The 19,630-nt window shown below is 40.7% G+C and overlaps 1 protein-coding gene across 5 annotated transcripts in view; it reads left to right on the top strand.

The window, feature by feature from the left end:
* Positions 1 to 19,630, top strand: part of wdfy3 (WD repeat and FYVE domain containing 3) — a 133,820-nt gene that overhangs the window by 96,624 nt on the left and 17,566 nt on the right. For 4 of the 5 annotated variants that reach the window (XM_074669350.1, XM_074669348.1, XM_074669353.1 and 1 more), the window contains 17 exons: positions 3 to 114; positions 1,547 to 1,737; positions 1,875 to 2,027; positions 2,394 to 2,467; positions 2,592 to 2,753; positions 2,851 to 2,945; positions 4,001 to 4,121; positions 4,414 to 4,631; positions 5,468 to 5,664; positions 6,792 to 6,926; positions 9,538 to 9,717; positions 10,153 to 10,386; positions 10,515 to 10,614; positions 11,193 to 11,353; positions 15,049 to 15,278; positions 16,358 to 16,464; positions 17,449 to 17,631. In XM_074669350.1, coding sequence (XP_074525451.1) covers positions 3 to 114; positions 1,547 to 1,737; positions 1,875 to 2,027; positions 2,394 to 2,467; positions 2,592 to 2,753; positions 2,851 to 2,945; positions 4,001 to 4,121; positions 4,414 to 4,631; positions 5,468 to 5,664; positions 6,792 to 6,926; positions 9,538 to 9,717; positions 10,153 to 10,386; positions 10,515 to 10,614; positions 11,193 to 11,353; positions 15,049 to 15,278; positions 16,358 to 16,464; positions 17,449 to 17,631 — 2,653 coding nt within the window. The remainder of the gene's footprint in view (positions 1 to 2; positions 115 to 1,546; positions 1,738 to 1,874; positions 2,028 to 2,393; positions 2,468 to 2,591; positions 2,754 to 2,850; positions 2,946 to 4,000; positions 4,122 to 4,413; positions 4,632 to 5,467; positions 5,665 to 6,791; positions 6,927 to 9,537; positions 9,718 to 10,152; positions 10,387 to 10,514; positions 10,615 to 11,192; positions 11,354 to 15,048; positions 15,279 to 16,357; positions 16,465 to 17,448; positions 17,632 to 19,630) is intronic. The other variant, XM_074669349.1, reaches the window with a different exon arrangement.

Below are 19,630 nucleotides of genomic sequence, written 5' to 3'. Positions count from 1 at the left end.
AGCTCGCTGTGTCGTCTCATGAAAACGCCACTCCAGTAAAGCTGATTCACAACGCCGCTGGTCACCTCAACGGACCAGCTCGTACAATCGGAGCTGCAGTCGTAGGATATTTAGGTAAGGAAAGTCGGAGGAAGAAACCATTCATCAGCAGAAAGTCCTGTTTCAAACAGAAATTGTTAATGCTGCTCATTTATTGAACTAGTTTGCTACAACTCTGCTGCAGGCAAGACTCATCAATTTACTAAAGCCCAGAACAAAGAAGCTAATTTTTCACCAAATGACACAATATCTGTAATCTTTGCCTTTGTTTTGTCCTTGTTACTGTTTCATCCATCAATAGAAGCAAATAGGCAGATATATTATACACCCTTTGAGTCAATATTAGCATAATAATACAGTAGAGGATTTTTTTCAGGTCTAACCTTTTTCTCCTGACTCTTACTTTTTTGTTTCATTCTTTGGACTAACTTTAAAAAACTGAAATCTATCAAGTGTTTTTGTCTTAAGTTAAGTAAAAGCTTTCTTATTCTACTTAATATGAGCCACATTCAACTGATCAGTCCAGGAAAATATCTTGTTCTAAGTTGTTTAAAGACAAAAATGAGGTCTGAACTGCTTGTAATGAGTAAAAAAATATCTGCCAATGGAAGAAGAAAAATTGACATTTTATTTAGAGCTAGAATTATGTCTCAATATGAGTAACTTGTCTCTTGTCCCAATGGCAGATTTTTTTTACTTGTTACAAGCAATTGAGACCTCATTTTTGTCTTTAAATAACTTGAAATAAGACATTTTTCTGGACTGGTCAGGTAAACGTGGCTCATATTAAGTCTAAAAAGACATTTTCTACTGAAAATAAGACAAAATCACTTGATAATATTTCAGTTTTTTGCAGTGTAGGCTCCTGACAACATTTTTAGGAATGTTGAATTTTCTCAATTATTACATGTTGTTGGTTATTTTTGTTTTTGCGTTTATTATAGGAAACCTATTATTGTTTTGTATGATTGTTTGAGTTGAGTTTGGGACGACTAATTGAATGGTTGTTGCTGTCGGGTAGCTGCAAGATGAGCAAGAATGGAGTCTCCGTTGATCTTTTTTCTTCTTTAACCAGTGCTTGATTACTGTTGTTGTAATTTTTGGTTCACGACACTGAGCTGCTGTAGCCTACTCTGTCAACAAGGAAAGAAGGATTAGAGTCAAATCCTGGCTTGTTTTCACAGGAAGTCTGAGGTTAAAGTCATAATTAAATTTAGAATCATAACTTTTACCCCGTGAGTCCAGAATAAAGTCATAATTCTTCCAAAATTTCCCAGAATGCTGAAATTAGATTAAAAATGCTCACTTTCTTTTTTTCTAAGAATTCTGAAAAAAGCGCAAATGGGAATTTATCCTCCTTATTTTGTGATTGAGGATGGAATTTTCTCCCTATATTTTTTAGATTAAAGCCAGAATCCTGAGTCATTTTATAGTTTTTTGAGGTTTAAGTCTTTTTTTTGCTTGGCTTCACTAACTTGAAACTCACTTTTGTCACCATCCCCTCCAGGTGTCCGTGCCTTCGTGCCCAAACCTGTGGCCACCAACCTGCAGTACACAGGAGGTGCAGCTGCCATCTTGGGCCTGGTTGCCATGGCTTCAGACGTGGAGGGGCTGTATGCTGCTGTGAAAGCTCTGGTGTGTGTCGTTAAGAGCAACCCACTGGCCAGCAAGGAGATGGAGCGGATTAAAGGATACCAGGTAGGATCAAACAAAATGGTCATGAGTCAACATGAGCAGTAGATAAGTTTGATTCTTCCTGTGGCTTAAAACAGGGTGGTTGAAGTTTCAGGGTTGTCTGTTGAGAAGTCAGTACTAAATGTGGGCATTTTTTGCAGCTTCTTGCCATGCTACTGAAGAAGAAGCGTTCACTGCTCAACAGCCACATCCTCCACCTCACCTTCTCTCTGGTGGGAACAGTTGACAGCGGCCACGAGACCTCCATCATTCCCAACTCCACCGCCTTCCAGGACCTGCTCTGTGACTTTGAGGTGAGGGAATGAAGGAGAAACTGGAACCAAAACTCCAAAATCAATACCATAAATGCTGTATGGGAAAAGTTATTCAGATTCTGCTGCAAGAAAATGAAATCTGACAATTTTGCAGCCGATTAGTACCTTGTTCTCATTGCACTTTATTATCAAGTTCTGATTCAAACTCCTCCCTGGCTGATGAGGAAGAGTCTGGGCATGTTTTGTGATGTTGAAGCTTCTGGAGTTGAGCAAAGTTTCTCACACAGCTCTGTTTCACTCCAACTTTCGGTTGTTCTGTCCCTAAATCTCACCTCTCCTTGCCAGCAGTTTTTTTTTGTGCCTAACACAGCTTGTGTCACAGAGTTTGCTCCTTCTGCTCCTCAGGTGTGGCTGCACGCTCCCTATGAGCTCCATCTGTCTCTGTTTGAGCATTTCATCGAACTGCTGACTGAATCAAGGCGAGTGTCAAACCTTATTCTCCTTGAGATTTGTGCAGAATAATAAAACACGCAATGACTCTTTTTGGCTCCTTGAACCATGTTCTGATGTCTAATCATTGGTTTTACTTTCTGTATCAAACAGCGAGGCGGCTAAAAATGCCAAACTGCTGCGTGAGTTCCAGCTGATCCCTAGACTCCTCCTGACCCTCAGGGACACCTCGCTGTCCCAGCCGACTGTGGCCGCCATCAGCAACGTGCTCAGTCTGCTGCTGCAGGGCTTCCCCAACCCTTACGACCTGCTACGGTAAACACAAGATCACAAATATACAAATCTTCCTCAAACACTGGAGCAAGGAAAACACTACAACAACCTTCCTGTTTTTTTTGTTTTTCCACCTCAGGTTTGGCCAGTTCATCTCCTCAACTCTTCCCACGTTTGCTGTGTGTGAGAAGTTTGTGGTGATGGAAATCAACAACGAGGAGAAGATTGATGGAGGTAACGAAAAATAACTTTGATGCAGAAACTTAAGCAAAAGTTGGTATTATGTGGATCATTTGGCAACTTAAATTATGACATTTCATCTGCAAGAGTCACAGGATTAAAACTTGTTCAACCAGGAGTTACTTTACTTTGAGTTAAAGGGGCTGTGAGGAGTTTAAAAGTGATCTTAAAAAGTCTCCCTTCTAGATATATGCCTGATCGTAATCCACACTTTAAAATCAGATTATCAGTGCCCATATTGCAGATTACAGGTTATTTCAAATTGCTACTTTTTAGCTTCCAGGTTGGGTCGACCAGGACCAGATTGATTTCCAGCACGCCAAGTCTCTATGACAAAGCTAATTAGCCTTTAGCTTGGGCTGTATCACTCTATAACACATGGGCTAATCTGTTTGTGATAATGTTCATTCCAACCCACAGTCAGCAGTTATTCTGCAGTGGTCTGTTCAAACTTGAGAGTCTATCAATAAAATGAAGAGTGAGGTTACGTTAGCTCTGTTTGGTAGATGACTGACAGGACGTAGCTAACCAGGATTTACTAAAGTTACCCATTACAGACAAGTATTAGAGCACCGGGCTGCCAGCTGCGCTAAATATAAATGGCTACTAAACTGTTTACAAACTGGCAGTGTTTACTTTTTGTCACGTTAGCCTACAGATACGTCAGAGCACCAGGCTGCCGATAGCGCTACATATAGCCAGCTTCTACAATGTTTGCTTGATGACACATTTCAAACCATAGCTCTACGTAACTGTACTGATAAGTCCCTTACCTCAGCGCATTGTATCCAGTAAAAAGTTGTCTTGAACAAGGAGAATTTGTTTCTATCTGATCTCAATCTAATTCTAAAACAAACACACGCCTCATTAAGAGTAACTTACGACGGTGTGCAGGGTGGCAAGGGAGTGCAATTGAAACAGATCCTCCTCATAGCATCTTTAACTGAAGTCGTGACACCTGTCACTGTTTTAAAAAATGTTGCTTAAAACAACCCGAGCAACTCTTCAATCAAACTTTTACTGACTGTGGAACTTTCTGCTCTCTCCAGGAAATGATGATGACTTTGGCGGTCTCCTGTCAGCCAGCCTCATTCTGCTGAGGAACCGACTGCTTGACAACCTGCTCAGACTGCTCTTCACCTCCAAAGAGAAATGCTCCGTCAATGCACAGTAAGACTAAAGTCTCCTCACGTCTCTGCTCGGACTGCAAAAAATGAATACCCAGAAATCCCATTAGTCTTTGAGTAAAATGAGCAGACAGTGGATAGAATTGAGTTTGTTCAAGGCTTAAATGAATTTTCCTCATGTTACAGGAATTTTAACACCAAAGCTCACTCTGTCTGCAGGGATGAATGAGACACCTTGCAGTGAAAGTAATCCCAGGTGGTTAGGAGAGTGCTGAAAATAGGCAGTTGCTGTTTCTGTCAGTTTACCTTCCTTTGCTCTGTGTCCCCCCCTGCAGGGCTTGTGAAGAGCTGGTGCGAACGCTGGGCTTTGATTGGCTCCTGATGTTCATGGAGGAACACCTGCATTCGAGCACGGTCACAGCAGCTCTGTGGATCCTGGTGGTTCTGCTCTCCAACCAGTCCATCCTGAACCGCTTCAAAGAGGGCCTGAGCGGAGGAGGCTGGCTGGACCACACCGACTCCGTCCTGACCAACAAGATCGGCACGGTGCTGGGTGAGTGTGCTGTAACCATCACAGCCAGTCTGAAACACAGTGTTTACATAGAGAACGAGCGTGAGAAACACGAGGTGATCATGTGAAGTGTGAACGCTGTATGTATTAATATGGCTCAGCAGACGCCTCTCCTCACTCTGGCATCGCTTTCCGCCGGAGTTGGCCTTCCTTCAGTAAACAGAAAGCTGCACAGTTTGTGCGTCGAACAGCCAAGGGTTCGTCTTTTCATTTCTTGCCTTCATGCCCTCCCTGCTGCTGCGACTACAGTCCCCGATTAGCTCAATGGTTTTCAACCTCATGAGGAAGTCTGTTTTCAGTTTTTGCATGCATGAACTTGCATAAAACACCTTCCCCTTCTTTTTCCAGACCCCCTCATGCTTTAACAACAGATTATTTACAAATGCACATAGATTTTTCAAAATGTTTCTTTAACAACTCCACACCAGCCCATGTTCAGGTTGAGAACCATTGACTCTGCTTATGTGAACCACGCTGAGTAGTGACATGACCTTACTTTACTTGCTGTAGCACTGTTAGTCTGTGCTCTTGTTTTATTCAGCAGTAGAGTTTTTCATCCGGCTCTATTATCTCCTAATCTTTTGAGATACTAGGTAAGAGCTCCTTTTTCAGTTTAAATCCTGAGAAACCTGCCCCTTACAAAGAATCCCAGTGTTTTCAACCATGGGCTTAAGTTTTAATAAAATAGAATCTCCCTTCAAGCCCCCGTCATGTGTAAAACAACAGCTGCTTTTAGTGCAGGCTGAAGGTACCTCTTGCCCCCCTTTAAGGAGAACTCTGACTCCTCCCTGAGCTCTCTAACCCCTTTCTCTCTTCAGGCTTCAACGTGGGACGCAATGCCGGTGGGCGCTCCACGCTGCGAGAGATCAACCGGGATGCTTGCCACTTCCCAGGATTCCCGGTTATGCAGACACTGCTGCCCAAACACACCAACGTGCCAGAGCTGTACTTCCTGCTCATGGCGCTGTTCCTGCAGCAGCCTGTCACCGAGCTGCCAGACAGCCTGCAGGTACATGTTAGTATACCCAACCTTTTTTCTTCTTCTACTAACACTAACATGTCCTCGCTGTTTACTTCTGTTCTGAGCTGATGGGTCGATTTTGTGTAGTGTAGTCCTCTTCACTTTCACAGTTTATACATAACTTACAGTTTACACTAAGTAGGGATGGGAATTGATAAGATTTTGTCAGTACCAATGCCCTTATCGGTTCTGCTTGTCGAGCTGATTCTTTATAGATTCCCTTATCAATTCCTGTTGTGAATTGTCTTGGTACAAAAAGTGGCTTTACAGGTTTTCTGTGTCAACAACATTTAATTGAGTTTATACTGTAAGTGAATAAAATGTAATTGGTCCATGAGTCTGGATATTTCTGGGCATAATTATACAGAAACAGGTAAAAATTGCACACAATGTGATGTTGATGTACAGTGTTGTAATATATTAATAATTCAAGGCGGCCATCTAGTGTCTCAAAGTGGTTATAGCAATAGTTTAAGTTGTTCGGAAGCTTTCTGTAGTTATGAAGTCAGCCATGAGCCTTTCATTTGCCTGTTAGCTTTTGACGTTTGAAATTCTCAGTATTTTTATAAGAGTTGATGTGATATGTTTCTGTGATGAAAGTTGAAATTCTATTCTGAAGCTGAAGTTATACTGATGTATGCTAACTGCTAGCATATCAATGCAGTTTCCCATATACGTTAACATCAAGCTTGCGCTATTTTATTATTTTGGTAAATAAGGTGATTTACACCATTTTGAATGTACTGAATATGAATCTCCTGAGAGAGAGTAATGTTCATTTCTTTATGAAGTCAGTTTCTCAGTAAAACTTCAAGCTGAAAATCCTGAATCAGAGTTTTCTTGGGAAACAATATCTAACTGCTAAGCTAAGATAGCTGCAGCAGACTAGTCGACGTAAGGCGTGGAGGCTCTGGCACAATGTAGGGAATTGATAAGGGAATTGTTAAGCACAAAGGCTAATAATATAGATTGATTGAAACATTTCTTATTGATTCTCAACAGGAACCTGTTTTCGATTCCCATCCCTAGCACTAAATAGTTTCTTCTCTTTTACATAGACTTTGCTTCACATAAAGACATGTGGTGTGTATATTACCCCAGGTTTGTGTTTCTCTTCTCAGTTTGACCTGGACTCCATCTGGACGTTCATCTTTGGCATCCCAGCCTCCAGCGCCACCGTGGTGGGCTCCATCCACAATGTTTGCACTGAGGCTGCCCTTCTGCTGCTCGCCATGCTGCGCAGCATGCTCAACCTGGTGAGGCCAGATATTTAGTCTGTACTGAAAGAAGAATTTTACAGCTCTTACTCTGTCTATGGAAACTACGAGAGTGATACTTCAAATTTTATTGACACAGATGAGAAGAAACCAATTTAAGGAGAGATTAATTCACCGTACAAGAGTCGGGCAATGAGAAAAAAAGAGATTGTCGCGGGCAGTTTTAAGTCATTTATTTAAGTTTTAGCCTCTAATCCAGTGTGAAAAGGGATTTATTATCAAAAGAAGAAACTGTTATTGAAACTTAGGGATAAAAAATGATAAAAAAATAAAAGCAAGAGAACCTGAAATGATGCTAAAAACACATATTCAAAGCAAAATCTTGAGGACAATCTGCTCCCAAGATCAATACTCCACCTGCACAGTTTAAGGCTTAAGGAAAAAGTCTTAACCCAGAACTCCACTAATTCAATGCAGCACCTTCTCCCAAAAGAAGATTACATTTGAAGACACCCTCTCAGAGAGCTTATGTCTAAATCTTCCATGTGAGAGCTTTCTCATGTTCTTCAGTTTTTTTAAAGTGCTCCTTTGTGAAGGATTTCCCCACAGATTCTTTAAAGGTGTCTCTTTTAGCTGCATTAATCCAACAAAAATGACTCAGCACACATCCCGTTTTCATCTTCATGCTCTCACTCACACCTGGGAGTTTCACAGCTGGTCTCGGTGTGCTCGCTGCCGGGTTCTGACAAGCTTCCAACAGTCTCATGGGATATGAACGCCTGACTCACAGGCTGCTGCAGAGCAAATTTCACTTTTCTTACACCCTGAAAACAGCTCCGTGTTTGTGCTGCAGTAAGAATGAGGAGACAGTCAAGTTAGTGCTGGAGTTAAGTTTGGTTAAATTCATTGAGAGGATTTTTTGGCTGATTTTGAAATAGTCTTGCTCATGAACATGTTTCTACATGACCTATGAAGTCAGATGAGATTACCAGCACCAAGATTGATTAGATTTTTTTAAATACTTGATTTTTATTGTTTTATAACAATTATAAAACAGCTTAAGACAGAAATGGTCATCATGAGTAGGTTAAAGGTTTTTTGACATTATATATCATACTGTAAAACTAGAAAAGCACTCAGAGAGCACAGACCTCCACCAAGCATATTGTGATTGTCACGCAACACTTTAGTCCTACTTCAATGTTATACTCCCTTTCACAGACTGTCTGTTACAATTTGGTGTTAGTTGCAGGTTTGTATGATAATTTGTTTCCTGACAGTGTTGAAAATTAAGATGACCCAGTACGTGTTTTATATTCCCGATCTTAGTATCCAGAATATTGCCAGGATCTGGATCTTACTTTTACATCTGTCAGAAATTATGGTGACCTTGTCTTGTATTGTTTTGCAAAGCAATCCGACCATTTATGGTGGAGTTATTTACACATTTGGTAAAAACGGCCCTATCTCACAATGATAAAGACTACTTTTAAAAAGTCCTGGATCCAGACAGTGATCCAGATCACCTCCAAAATTGAATCACTTCTTTCTTATCCCATTTTGAACATTTCCTGAAAATTTCAACAAAAGTTATATATATTTATATGTGTATATACATACACATACTCACACATACACACTTGCATCTGCACATGTATACATACACAGACACACAGATGTATACACAAATGCACATGCATAATCACACATGAACACATTCATATAGCTAAAGTGAGAAAAACAAAACATACACATAAGTACAAACAAAAGGGAGAATAGGGGGAGTTGAGCTGTGCCATAGTGCAAATCTTTAGTTCATTAGTGTCTGAGAATGATTTTAAAATCCTGTAAGGTCTTACCGGTCAAGGAACTTACATGGTGGGAACCAAGATGGTTGTTTGGTACAGTAAAAGGCTTGGAACAAAACAAACAAAACAATAATGTTAATGTACTGATTTGGGCTGGGATGATATGCTATTCTCGGGATTCGATTCTATTACGAATTTTGGGGTGCTGATTTGATTTAAATTGTGATTCTTTGATAGTTACGATTTGTGTGATTTGTGTGACTTTTTTAACACCAGACCATGTGAAAAATATAAATGATGATAATGTCTACAAACTTGGAGCCATATTTATCCACACTCACAATCACGTGAGTCAGAGAGAAACATTTCGCCCTCTGTTGGAGAAAAGTGGTAACTTTTTTCCAATCCAGTTTAGAAACGAAGACTGAAACGAAGAATTTGAAAAAAAGAAGAAGAAAAAAAAAAAAAGACAAACATTTTTTACTAATAACCCTGCTTTGGTATTGTCAAACAAAATATCCTGATATGTTGATTTTCAATTTTTTGATTATTTTAGATACTGAATTTTATGGCCAGAGTTGGGATTTAGATTTTTTTTGCAAAGAAAGCAGAGTTATTATTTGGCTCAAAGCTTCAAGTGGTCACTCTTTGGCTGTACAAGATAAATTTCTAAATACAGTTGGACAAAAAAAGTGAGGATACTGAGAACAAGAAAGTCAGGGCAACCAACAGTCAGTTAAAAAATGGATGAAGTCACTGCCAGATAATCTGATAAATTGAAACAAGATTTTTTTAATCCCGGGGACTCTGGGTAAAGACGTCTGATTTGTTTCTCTTTCCAGCCATGGCAGTCAGAGGAAGAAGGTTCCTGGCTGAGGGAGTACCCGGTCACCCTCATGCAGTTCTTCAGGTACCTTTACCACAACGTTCCCGACCTTGGACCGATGTGGCACAGTCCCGAGTTCCTCTGTGCCCTTGCAGCATCTGTGTTCCCCTTCAACATCAGGCCGTACTCTGAGATGGTGAGGATGTGCATTTTTCTTCTGAGCAGATGCAGCAGAGCATCTGTGGTCTTTAGTGACGACTTAAAAGAAATGCAGGAACGTCTCAAACTTTGAATCTAATCGCAAGTCCTTTAGTTCAGGGAATTTGAAATTCAGGAAATTGCAGGAACTAGTTTGTAATCTATCCATTTGCTGCAGATATACAGTGATAGAGCAATTAAAACTACGACTTAGTGCTTCTTTGAAACCGTGGATGCTTTAAACACTGCAGTTTCTCTCTGAAGAAAAAGAGTTTTCAGACAGTTTAATAAGAGAGCTGCAGAGTGCCTGGTCATCAAATGAAGCAAAGTGTCTCTAATTTAAATCATCTCTGTAATGAATTGTCGCCTGCAAAATTGCTCTCCTTTTGTAAAAAGCTTAGATTAATGATAAACTGTCTAAACTCCATCCCAGGTCAGCGATTTGGACGATGAAGCGGGGTCTCCCACAGAGGAATTCAAGGCCTTCGCAGCCGACTCGGGGATGAACCGCAGTCAGTCTGAGTACTGTAACGTGGGCTCCAAGACGTCGCTGACCAACCACCCGGCCAAGAAGTATGTCTTTGACTTCATGAGGGTGCTGATCATGGACAACCTCTGCATGACGCCGGCCAGCAAGCAGACGCCCATCATTGACCTGCTGCTGGAGGTGAGGAGAGAAAACGTGACAAAAGGATCACAAATATCAGACTTGCTGTAGATGTAAGCTGTTCTTCTGTTGGTTTGTTGTGTTTTGATTGACCAATAAAATTTAATGTGTCTGATTCTCTGTTCCAGGCGTCCCCAGAGCGCTCCACAAGAACTCAGCAGAAAGAGTTTCAGTCCAACATCCTGGACGGTGTCATGGAGCATCTTCTGGCAGCTGACGTCCTCCTCGGTCAGAACAAACCCCTCACTCCTCAAACAGTGTTTTTTCATATGTTCATCGTGTTGTTTACCAGCTTCACATGGTGGCATACGTAGACCTTTCCTCACACTGAGCTGAAGGCCACAGGTTATTAGCACACAGCCACTGACTGCACCGAAATAGCTGATGATTAGGCAGGAAACAGCCTGTGTGAGAATGCTGCAGGACAGCTTGGACCAATTAAAAAGTTGGCTCGGTGCGATGGTTCCATCATGAGTCAGCAAATCTCAGCCTGAAGCCCTTTACAGGCATCTTCATTATTCGAAATAGCTGCTGGAGTTTTATTTAGTGCACGATTTAGAGCTGTAAAACAGAAATGCAGATTTGTAGATGACACACACTATGTTTTAGCTTGTCTTTTAAATAGACCTGACCTTCATGTTCCCGAATTTAGCGGGTAATTTCAATTAATTAATATTTGTAACCCAGAATAATCCTGCAAAACTCTACTCTCTTTAAAACTGTGATGTCACATTAAAGATAAATTATCAAAAGACACATCCTGAAGGGTGCATAACACGCTCTCTTTTATTTTCCTCTCTGTTTAGGAGAAGACGCCTCTCTGCCGCTCAGCAGCGGGGGAAGCTACCAGATTCTGGTCAACAACGTCTTCTACTTCACCCAACGCGTGGTCGACAAGCTGTGGCAGGGGATGTTCAACAAGGACTCCAAGCTGGTGGTGGACTTCATCGTGCAGCTCATAGGACAGGTATGAACTGAAATACCTGTAGATAAACCTGCACATAATGATATGAATCATAGGATTGGGAGGGGAGACAGCTGGAGAAGATAAAGAATTATAGGACGAACTTCAGCGAAGACTTTTTCTTTCGGAAAGTCAGATCTGACAGAAATGAAATCTTATCAAGTGTTTTTGTCTTATTTTCTGTAGAAAATGACATTTTAGACTTGATTTAAGCCACATTCACCTGACCAGTCCAGAAAATGTATTGTTTCAAGTTATTTAAAGACAAAAAAAAACAAGGTCTGAATCGCTTCAAGTGAAAAAAATCTGCCAATAGAACAAGAGAAAAGTTACTTGTATTATGACATGATGCTAGTTTCAAGCGACCTTCTCTTGTTCCATTGGCAGATTCGTTTTCACTAGTTACAAGCATAGACAGTAAAAAAATGGACGTCCGTTTGCTTGGCTCGAAGTAAGGTCTCCACAAAAACTGCTCCCCCTGGTGGCTGGCTGCAGTATAGATTTAAAAATCTGTCTTTCCAGCCATTCCAGATGGGCTGTGGTCAAACTTTAAAAAATTAATGCACCTCTTAGAAATGTTTCTCATGTTTGATTGTTGTGGTGATTTAAAGATATTATTTGGCTGTCTTGTATCCATGTCCTCTTTTTTTCTGGAAAGTTTCGTTTTCATTAGTTACAAGAGATTAAAAAGGAGGCTTTATGTAACGTTTAATGATGATTAACAGCTGCCGTTCTTGTGTATTTTTTTCTGAGATTGTAAAATATGTCAGGAGGTAGAGTCAAGAAGTGATTAGACCCTTGAAAGAAAAAAAAAGATTATTATTTTTGTCACTCAGCTCCTCTCAGATTCTCCCAGAATCCCTCACAGTCTGTACTACGCAGACTCTGGCTCCTAACTACCACAATGGTGGCGCCTGTGACGGGGGAATCTTTGGTTCAAAACCATTCAATGATAAATGGCTGAGCCACGCTGTCCACTCTATATACAGTCTATGGTTACAAGCAGTTCAAACCTCATTTTTGTCTCTAAATAACTTGAAACAAGACATTTTTTGGACTGGTCAGGTGAATGTGGCTCAAATCAAGTACAGGAGGTCCCCGACTTAAGTCGTTTTGACTTTACGACACCAATAAATAATATGTACGTAAGAAAATAGAGGAGTTTTCGAAGTTAAACCGCTCTGTTCGTAAGCTCCTACGATGTGTACTAGTTTTGGACATGGAGTGCGTGTGAATATGAGGCTACGCAGTGCTACGCGGTCATCAGCATCATCCACTTTGTCTCGAGTCCTGTCATAGTGTAGATTGTGTGTGTAAATGAAATGTCTATTTTAATTGTCTGTACTGTTTCCCCATGAATATGAAGTATAATGCATCTATTTGGATAGTTATTTAGAGATTTAGGGGATATTTAAGGTAAAAATCCAATTTACACGGAATTTCAGGTTACAACATGTTGTAGGAACAGAACTCATTCATAACTCGAGGACCTCCTGTATAACAAGACAATTTTTACTTAAAATAAGACAAAAACACTTGAAAAGATTTCTTTTTTCCAGTGTGTAGCTTCTACACACAACTGCACAGGTTAGACAAGATAATCTAAAGTCATTTTTAGGGATGGCTACCAAATTAGGTACTTTTATAGGTATCGACCAAATTCAGTCAAAAGTACCGGGTACCGGTTCATGTAAGATCGAAAGGTACCATGTTTAGGTACCTAAATGCATCCTTGTGACTGCGAGGGGCTGGAGGAGTAGGTGATTTTCCATGCTGGACACAAACTCAGCATTGCAAGGTTATATATTGAAGAATAAATATGTTAAATTGAAAGACTTTGAGATTTTACTCAGAAAAAATGTAAAATTTTTACCACGTAAACACAAAAAAAGTATCAAAAGTTGTTGCTGTTGAGTACCAGAACTGATTGCCAAGTACCAGGCATAGGTACTGTATCGTTTCAAATGTAAAAGGTACCCATCCCTAGTCATTTTCCTCTTCTTCTGAGTGTGTGTGTTCTGGAAATGTCTCTGTAGTCCATGATTTAAAGGCCATGGACTCACTGCTGGTGCACAGTCAGAATTAGGACGGATTTACCTTTCTTTCATTCATTCACACAGTGTGTGCTCCAACTGGAGTTAAGAACAACTTAAACCACTTCTTGAAGTGTGTGAAGTATTAAAGGATTAGTTTGTAGAGTTTCATTCAGATGGTTTTTACTTTGGCCTTGGAATAATGATTCAGCTTTTTCTTTTCTTTTCTTTTTTTTTGGACCTTTCAGCTAAATGCTGACAAAACAAGTTCCCAAAGTTGTCCCACACAGGCAGTTACTGCCAGCCTTGCATCACCAGATAAGTTTTGTTTTGGGCATTTTTGCCTTTTTGGATAGGACAACAGGAATGTAGCCTCTGTGTACAACGCATACTTGAATTGCTAGGCCAACAATGCGAGTTTGCAAAAAGCTACTGTGTCCGAGTTTATTCACCAAGAGGATGTTGTTGATGTTCAGACCAAAGTTTTCATCTACAAATTATCTGGCAGACTTTGAGTTATAATCTTTATTCATTGGAAAGCTCAGCTTTCTGAGCTCAGGCTGCAGAGTGTTTTACAAGACTAAAAAAAAATCACAGAAATAATTAAACCATTAAATCACAGTGTCACCAGCAGAACAGTCGTTAAGTGTAATCAAGTGAAGCTCTCTGATAAAAGTGGGTTTTAAAAATTTTTAGCAATCCTGATTTTTCTCAGGTAGCTTGATCCAAGCTCCCCTTTCAGGGCTTTGACTGTAAATACTCTGTCACTCTAAAGTTTTTTAGCTGAGCCTCATAGGAGCACAAAAACAACGTGCTTTGGACACTCCGGAGCAGTTTTCTGGATTTGGGTTGAGGCATATGACGATGTTGTTACAATAACTAAGACATGAGGAACAGAAGACGTAAACAAAGTCTTTTTTTCCCTATAAACCGATGTGTGACAGAGCCGGGGCCTGCTGAGCTCCAACAGTCGCTTCATATCAATTCAGGTTTAACATAATGCACAGACTTGGCTGGACATTACAAAGCACTAAAAATACAGATCAGCGGGTGATTAATACAAACAACCATTCGTTTCATTCATCACTGACAGGATGATGAATTCAGAGTGTTCTACATCAGCGACAGCCTTTCTTCTGCCAGTTATCATCTCAAAACAGACTCAGACGAGATGAATTGATCTGACCTGAAATCAAGCGGAGTAAATCTGTCTGAGAAGGAGGAGCCCAGACTCGTGTGCCACAGCAAATAAAATGTGTTGTGATAAATGAGTCTGGTTCTGGATAATAGTCCCGCACTAATGTGTACAACTTTCAGTGTATGCACGTGTTGCCTTTGGTTTACACAGGACGTGATGATATTACACAGGATTTTAAAAAGTTCCAGTTTTATTCTAGGGGATTAAATTTTGGTGCAAAGATCAATATTTTTCTGTTTCTCACTTCACTGCTCAAACACTTGAGCAACAAGAGACCAAAAGCTTCATTCTCCAACCACTTAACCCACTTCTAGTCCTTGATTCTTAAACAAATCTTCTTTGAGCTGAAGTATTTCCACTGCAGCTTTATCTCAAAGTTAAACCACATGACCTAAGAACCAACAGGTCACTCCTCTTTACTTTAACTACGTTTCCACACTTCCTGATACTTATTTTTCATCTTCCAGTCGAAAAGACGTTCTCAGGGTCTTTCTCTGGACACCATCTACCACTGTCTGAACCGGACCGTGCTCTACCAGCTCTGCCGACCCCACAAGACGGTGGCTCAGCAGGTGGCACTGCTGGACGCTCTGAGGGTCCTGACCGTCAACCGCAACCTGGTGCTCGGCCCGGGGAACCACGACCAGGACTTTGTGGCCTGCCTGGCTCACTGCTTCATCTGCCTGCACAGCGGGAGGTAAGGAGACAGATGGCTGTGTTTGCAGGAGCATCTGTGGTACAGTTACTTCAGACGATGCCTTTGTAATCAGGAGGAATGCTACGTCTGAAAAAGTCAGTGTGAAAGCCGTTATAGCTCAGCGCTGAATAGACTTTGAGCTTTTTTGGTGTGCCTCCTATGTTTACATTAATTTGACGGTTTGAAGATCTGTGAGGAGTTAACTCTTCTTATTGTGTCACAGAACTACCCGCTAACCAAACGTTATTCTGCCTATAACCTGGCAATGAATGAAAGACTCAAACAGTTTAAAAAAAAAAGATTAAAGTGGTTTAAAAATACAGTTTTTAAAAGATAATCCCAGTGATTCCTCAGCTATGGATTCTTATCTTCCTATCATGTGAGGACATCTTTCTTTCTTTCTTTCTTAAAAAAAGCAGCATGACGTTTGCAGCTGAGATACACCAGATCAAATCCGTCTGAGATTTACTTTTTATTTGTGTGAAGCCTGAATGATTCATAATAGAATCGTCACATGGCATCTAAGCATGTGTGCTCTGTGTGGAGGAAGCGTTGAAGGATGTGAAAACATGTTTCTCATGACAAAGATCATGTGGCTCCCTTTCTCCTGGAGTTATGTAAGACAAACGGACATTTACTGAAATGAAAGGCAGTTTTCTTGTTTTTACTCCTGCTCCTGGGTAGTAGAGGTATTATTTATGTATGGATTTTTTGTGTGTGTGTGTTTTTCAGTCATGTGACTTCTTATCCACACGTGTTTAGTCTGAAGATGTTAGTACAGCTAAAGCACAAGGTTCAAACAGGGTCTCGCTCACTTGTTGAGGTCCCAGCCTGTGTAATGTCCTCTTACACTCCACTGGGCTGAAATTGTTGCCAGTCTCTTATTTTTCTCTGTCCTCAGAAGCCCTGATACTTTCCAAAACCTGCAGCAGGAGGGAAGAGTCTGAGTTTCCTACCCTGCTGTGGATACAATATGCTTTTACCAACAACACAGCAGACTGATCTGCTGCAGAGAAGCCAGACTGAGACGCCCCCCTCAGGTAGCAGGTGGTAATGACATTCTGTGTGTTTGTCTGCAGCAGCGTGGAGGGCTTCGGTCTGGAGGCGGAGGCCAGGATGACCACTTGGCACGTGATGATGCCCGCAGAGAACGAGGTTGACGCGCACAACCATGACGTCAGCGAGGGTGAGACACTGTGAACTCATTTAACCTGCTGAATTTCTGAATGTGTGCGACTCTTTTAGAAACATTTTAGTTAAAAAAAACATGATCCTTTTTATAAACATCTGTTTTTGATATGTATTGAATGATCTCTGTGGATTACACAGCCTTATGACTCGATGCAGAGCTTGTCTTAAACGGTGTTGGCTTGGATTGATGAGCTGGTTCGACTGCATTTTGTGATGATTTTAGCTACTGGAGGATTTAGTTGCTCGCTTGTTGAAATGGAAAGACTATTTTAATATAATGATTCGTTTAGAAAAGGAAAGAAATTGAAAAGAAAATACTTTATTCATCCCCGAGGGGAAATTCAGGAGGAGGAGTCACAACAGCAATCAAGAAAACAAAAGTAAGAAAGTTAAGGCTAGCTTTTCCATCTTATTGGAGATAGATCTTACGTTCCCAATAACGATGGATGGAAGGACAGGTCCATGTCGTCACTTCTTGGCTCACACCTGGGAACCAGCTCGTCGTCCTCACCTCCTTCTCCTCACCTTGCGGAGAAACATCTGGCCTTGCACCAGTTAGCATTGTCATGCCACAGGCTGCTAACAGCTGCTTTTACATCTAAACAATGCAGCCATGGTTACATAAAGGATCTCTAGATGAACACAGGAGCAAACATATTAAAAATATCACTAAAGACAAACCAGTTTGGTGTCCATGACCAACAAATGAACCATACAAAGTAATGATCCACTCCAAATGCAAAAGTGACGGTGCCTAGCAACAAAGGAAGAGTAAAGTGAAGTTATTTAGTAAAAAAAATCTGTCTTAGGTATGATGATTTTATTTTAGAAATATGCCACAAAGAGAATCAAAAATCTACTTTGTGCAGTTTTGTACAACTCTGATAACATAATAAGTTACGAACAGCCAGGTAAGCAATATTTTAAAGTCAATTAAACCGTCTACTTCATGAGAACGATGTCTCTTCTCTCCCCGCAGGCCGTCAGCTGCTCCTGAAGGCTGTGAACCGAGTGTGGACAGAGCTGATGCACAGCAAGCGTCAGATGCTGGAGGACATCTTCAAAGTGTCTCTACCGTGTAACGACAGGGGACACGTGGACATTGTTACAGCCCGGCCCGCCCTGGAGGAGCCGGCTCTGAAGAGCTGGCAGAACCACCTGGGTGAGGGAAGCACTCGCAGACACAGAAATGACCAGAAGTTAAATGTTGGTGCTCTTCTCAAGAAAACATCTCCCCCTTTAGAAAAATAGAAAACTGAACGGATGTGCTTTGTTTAAAGGGACTGTAAACAGACCTGATGGTCATCCAGGTAAACCCTGGACCCATTTTTTTTACTCTTCATCTTTCAGAAAGACAAACAAATGGCCTTAGTTATCATTTTTCTGCCTCAGCAACAAACTTTCAGCATCACTTTCCAGTAAATTAAAGGGACTTGACATGAAACCACAAGTAAAAAGTTTAAAGTGATGAAGTTTAAGTGGTATTATTGTCAGTATTAATTAGCTGCTTTAAAAAACAGGCTCTCTAAGAGAAAGTAACAGTTTGTGATGCATCATCTTTGCTCCAGTGAATCTTTCAGAAATGTGACAGACTTTCCTTCTAACTATGACTCAACTTTTCCAGAGTCATTTCTGTTTTGGATTTGTTGCATTCCTTTTTCCCTCTGAGTCTTTTGTGGCTTATCCAGATTTACATAACTGGACCAGCTGTGTGGAAACCTCACTCGTTGTTGTTGTAGTGAAAAGAGGAACTACTCTGTGAAGTCCAGCCCATACAGCCTCTTTCTCCCCCTCTTCCTTTTCCTTTTCTCATTTCCTCGCTTCGTCAGTGTTGAACTCTTGCTTATGTAAGCAGAGCGGTGAATTACTTTCTGCCAAAGTTTGACTCAGTCTGCTGCACCAGACACTTTGGCAGTTCAAGAGATTCTGTGAAAAGTTTTCCCTTGATGTGCAAAAAGTGGAATCATAAAGTTTCCTGTAGTTCAGGGACTTTTTTCATTCCCCAGAACCAGACACAGCTGTGGACAGAGATGTTGCCCTTTTTTTAACATCGTCTGCTCTTTCCAATATATTTATTAACTGTGGAAGTAATGTATGAATTCTTTATTTGATTTACAAAACAGAAAAAATCAGCCACTATGTGTGGTCAAACATCTTTGTTCCACCATTAGAGACTGATGAAATCAAACCTCACCTGTCCCTCAGGTGTCTCTTGATACCAGATGATAAATGGTCAGTTTTCTGCAGTGTTACGTGCAGCGTAAACATCAGCCAAAATATTCTCCATTAGGGGGCGATAAAGGGAAAATATGTCAGGATTTGTTTTGTTCAGGATCTGGGCCCGTATGCACGTTTAGTCATTAAACAAACAGGACCATTAATCCTAACCTTCTGTTATGGAACGGATTGTTTGGCTGCAGACTTACCCACATGCATGACTGCAAATAACCAGCCAGTTAACTGATTACACCTAAAAGAGACAGTTGCAGATTACGTCATAATTAAGGGGAACTTCCTTGAACAGGGGTGACCAACCTGCGGCTCATGGGCCGCATGTGGCTCTTCCCTATCGGTGTGCGGCTCTTCGATCCACTCATAAAACTGATATATTGTTGCAAATGTTGGGACCAGTATTGATCAATACTTGGGTGATGAGATTGATACTTAAGTTTCAGTTTCTTTTCTCTACATGTGATCCTCTCAATTGTTCATGTACTTGTACATGGATGGATAGATAGATAGATAGATAGATAGATAGATAGATAGATAGATAGATAGATAGATAGATAGATAGATAGATAGATAGATAGATAGATAGATAGATAGATAGATAGTTAGATAGATAGTTAGATAGGTAGATACGTAGATAGATAGATAGATAGATGGATAGATAGATAGATAGATAGATAGATAGATAGATAGATAGATAGATAGATAGATAGATAGATAGATAGATAGATAGATAGATAGATAGATAGATAGATAGATAGATAGGTAGATACGTAGATAGATAGATAGGTAGATGGATAGATAGATTGATAAATAGATTTTGTTGGCTCTTGTTCCCTGTTTCGTTGGCCACCCCTGTACTGGAGAATCCCATCAAACAAATTTGAACTGTGCATGTCTACTACACCTAAACAGCAATAAACCTGGCGAGC

The sequence above is a fragment of the Halichoeres trimaculatus genome, unplaced genomic scaffold, assembly GCF_033239565.1.
Source record: "Halichoeres trimaculatus isolate MK-OKI-2021-1 unplaced genomic scaffold, fHalTri1.1 fHalTri1_scaffold_5, whole genome shotgun sequence".
In the NCBI taxonomy this organism is placed as follows: domain Eukaryota; kingdom Metazoa; phylum Chordata; class Actinopteri; order Labriformes; family Labridae; genus Halichoeres; species Halichoeres trimaculatus.
This window is presented reverse-complemented; position numbering and strand designations above follow the sequence as displayed.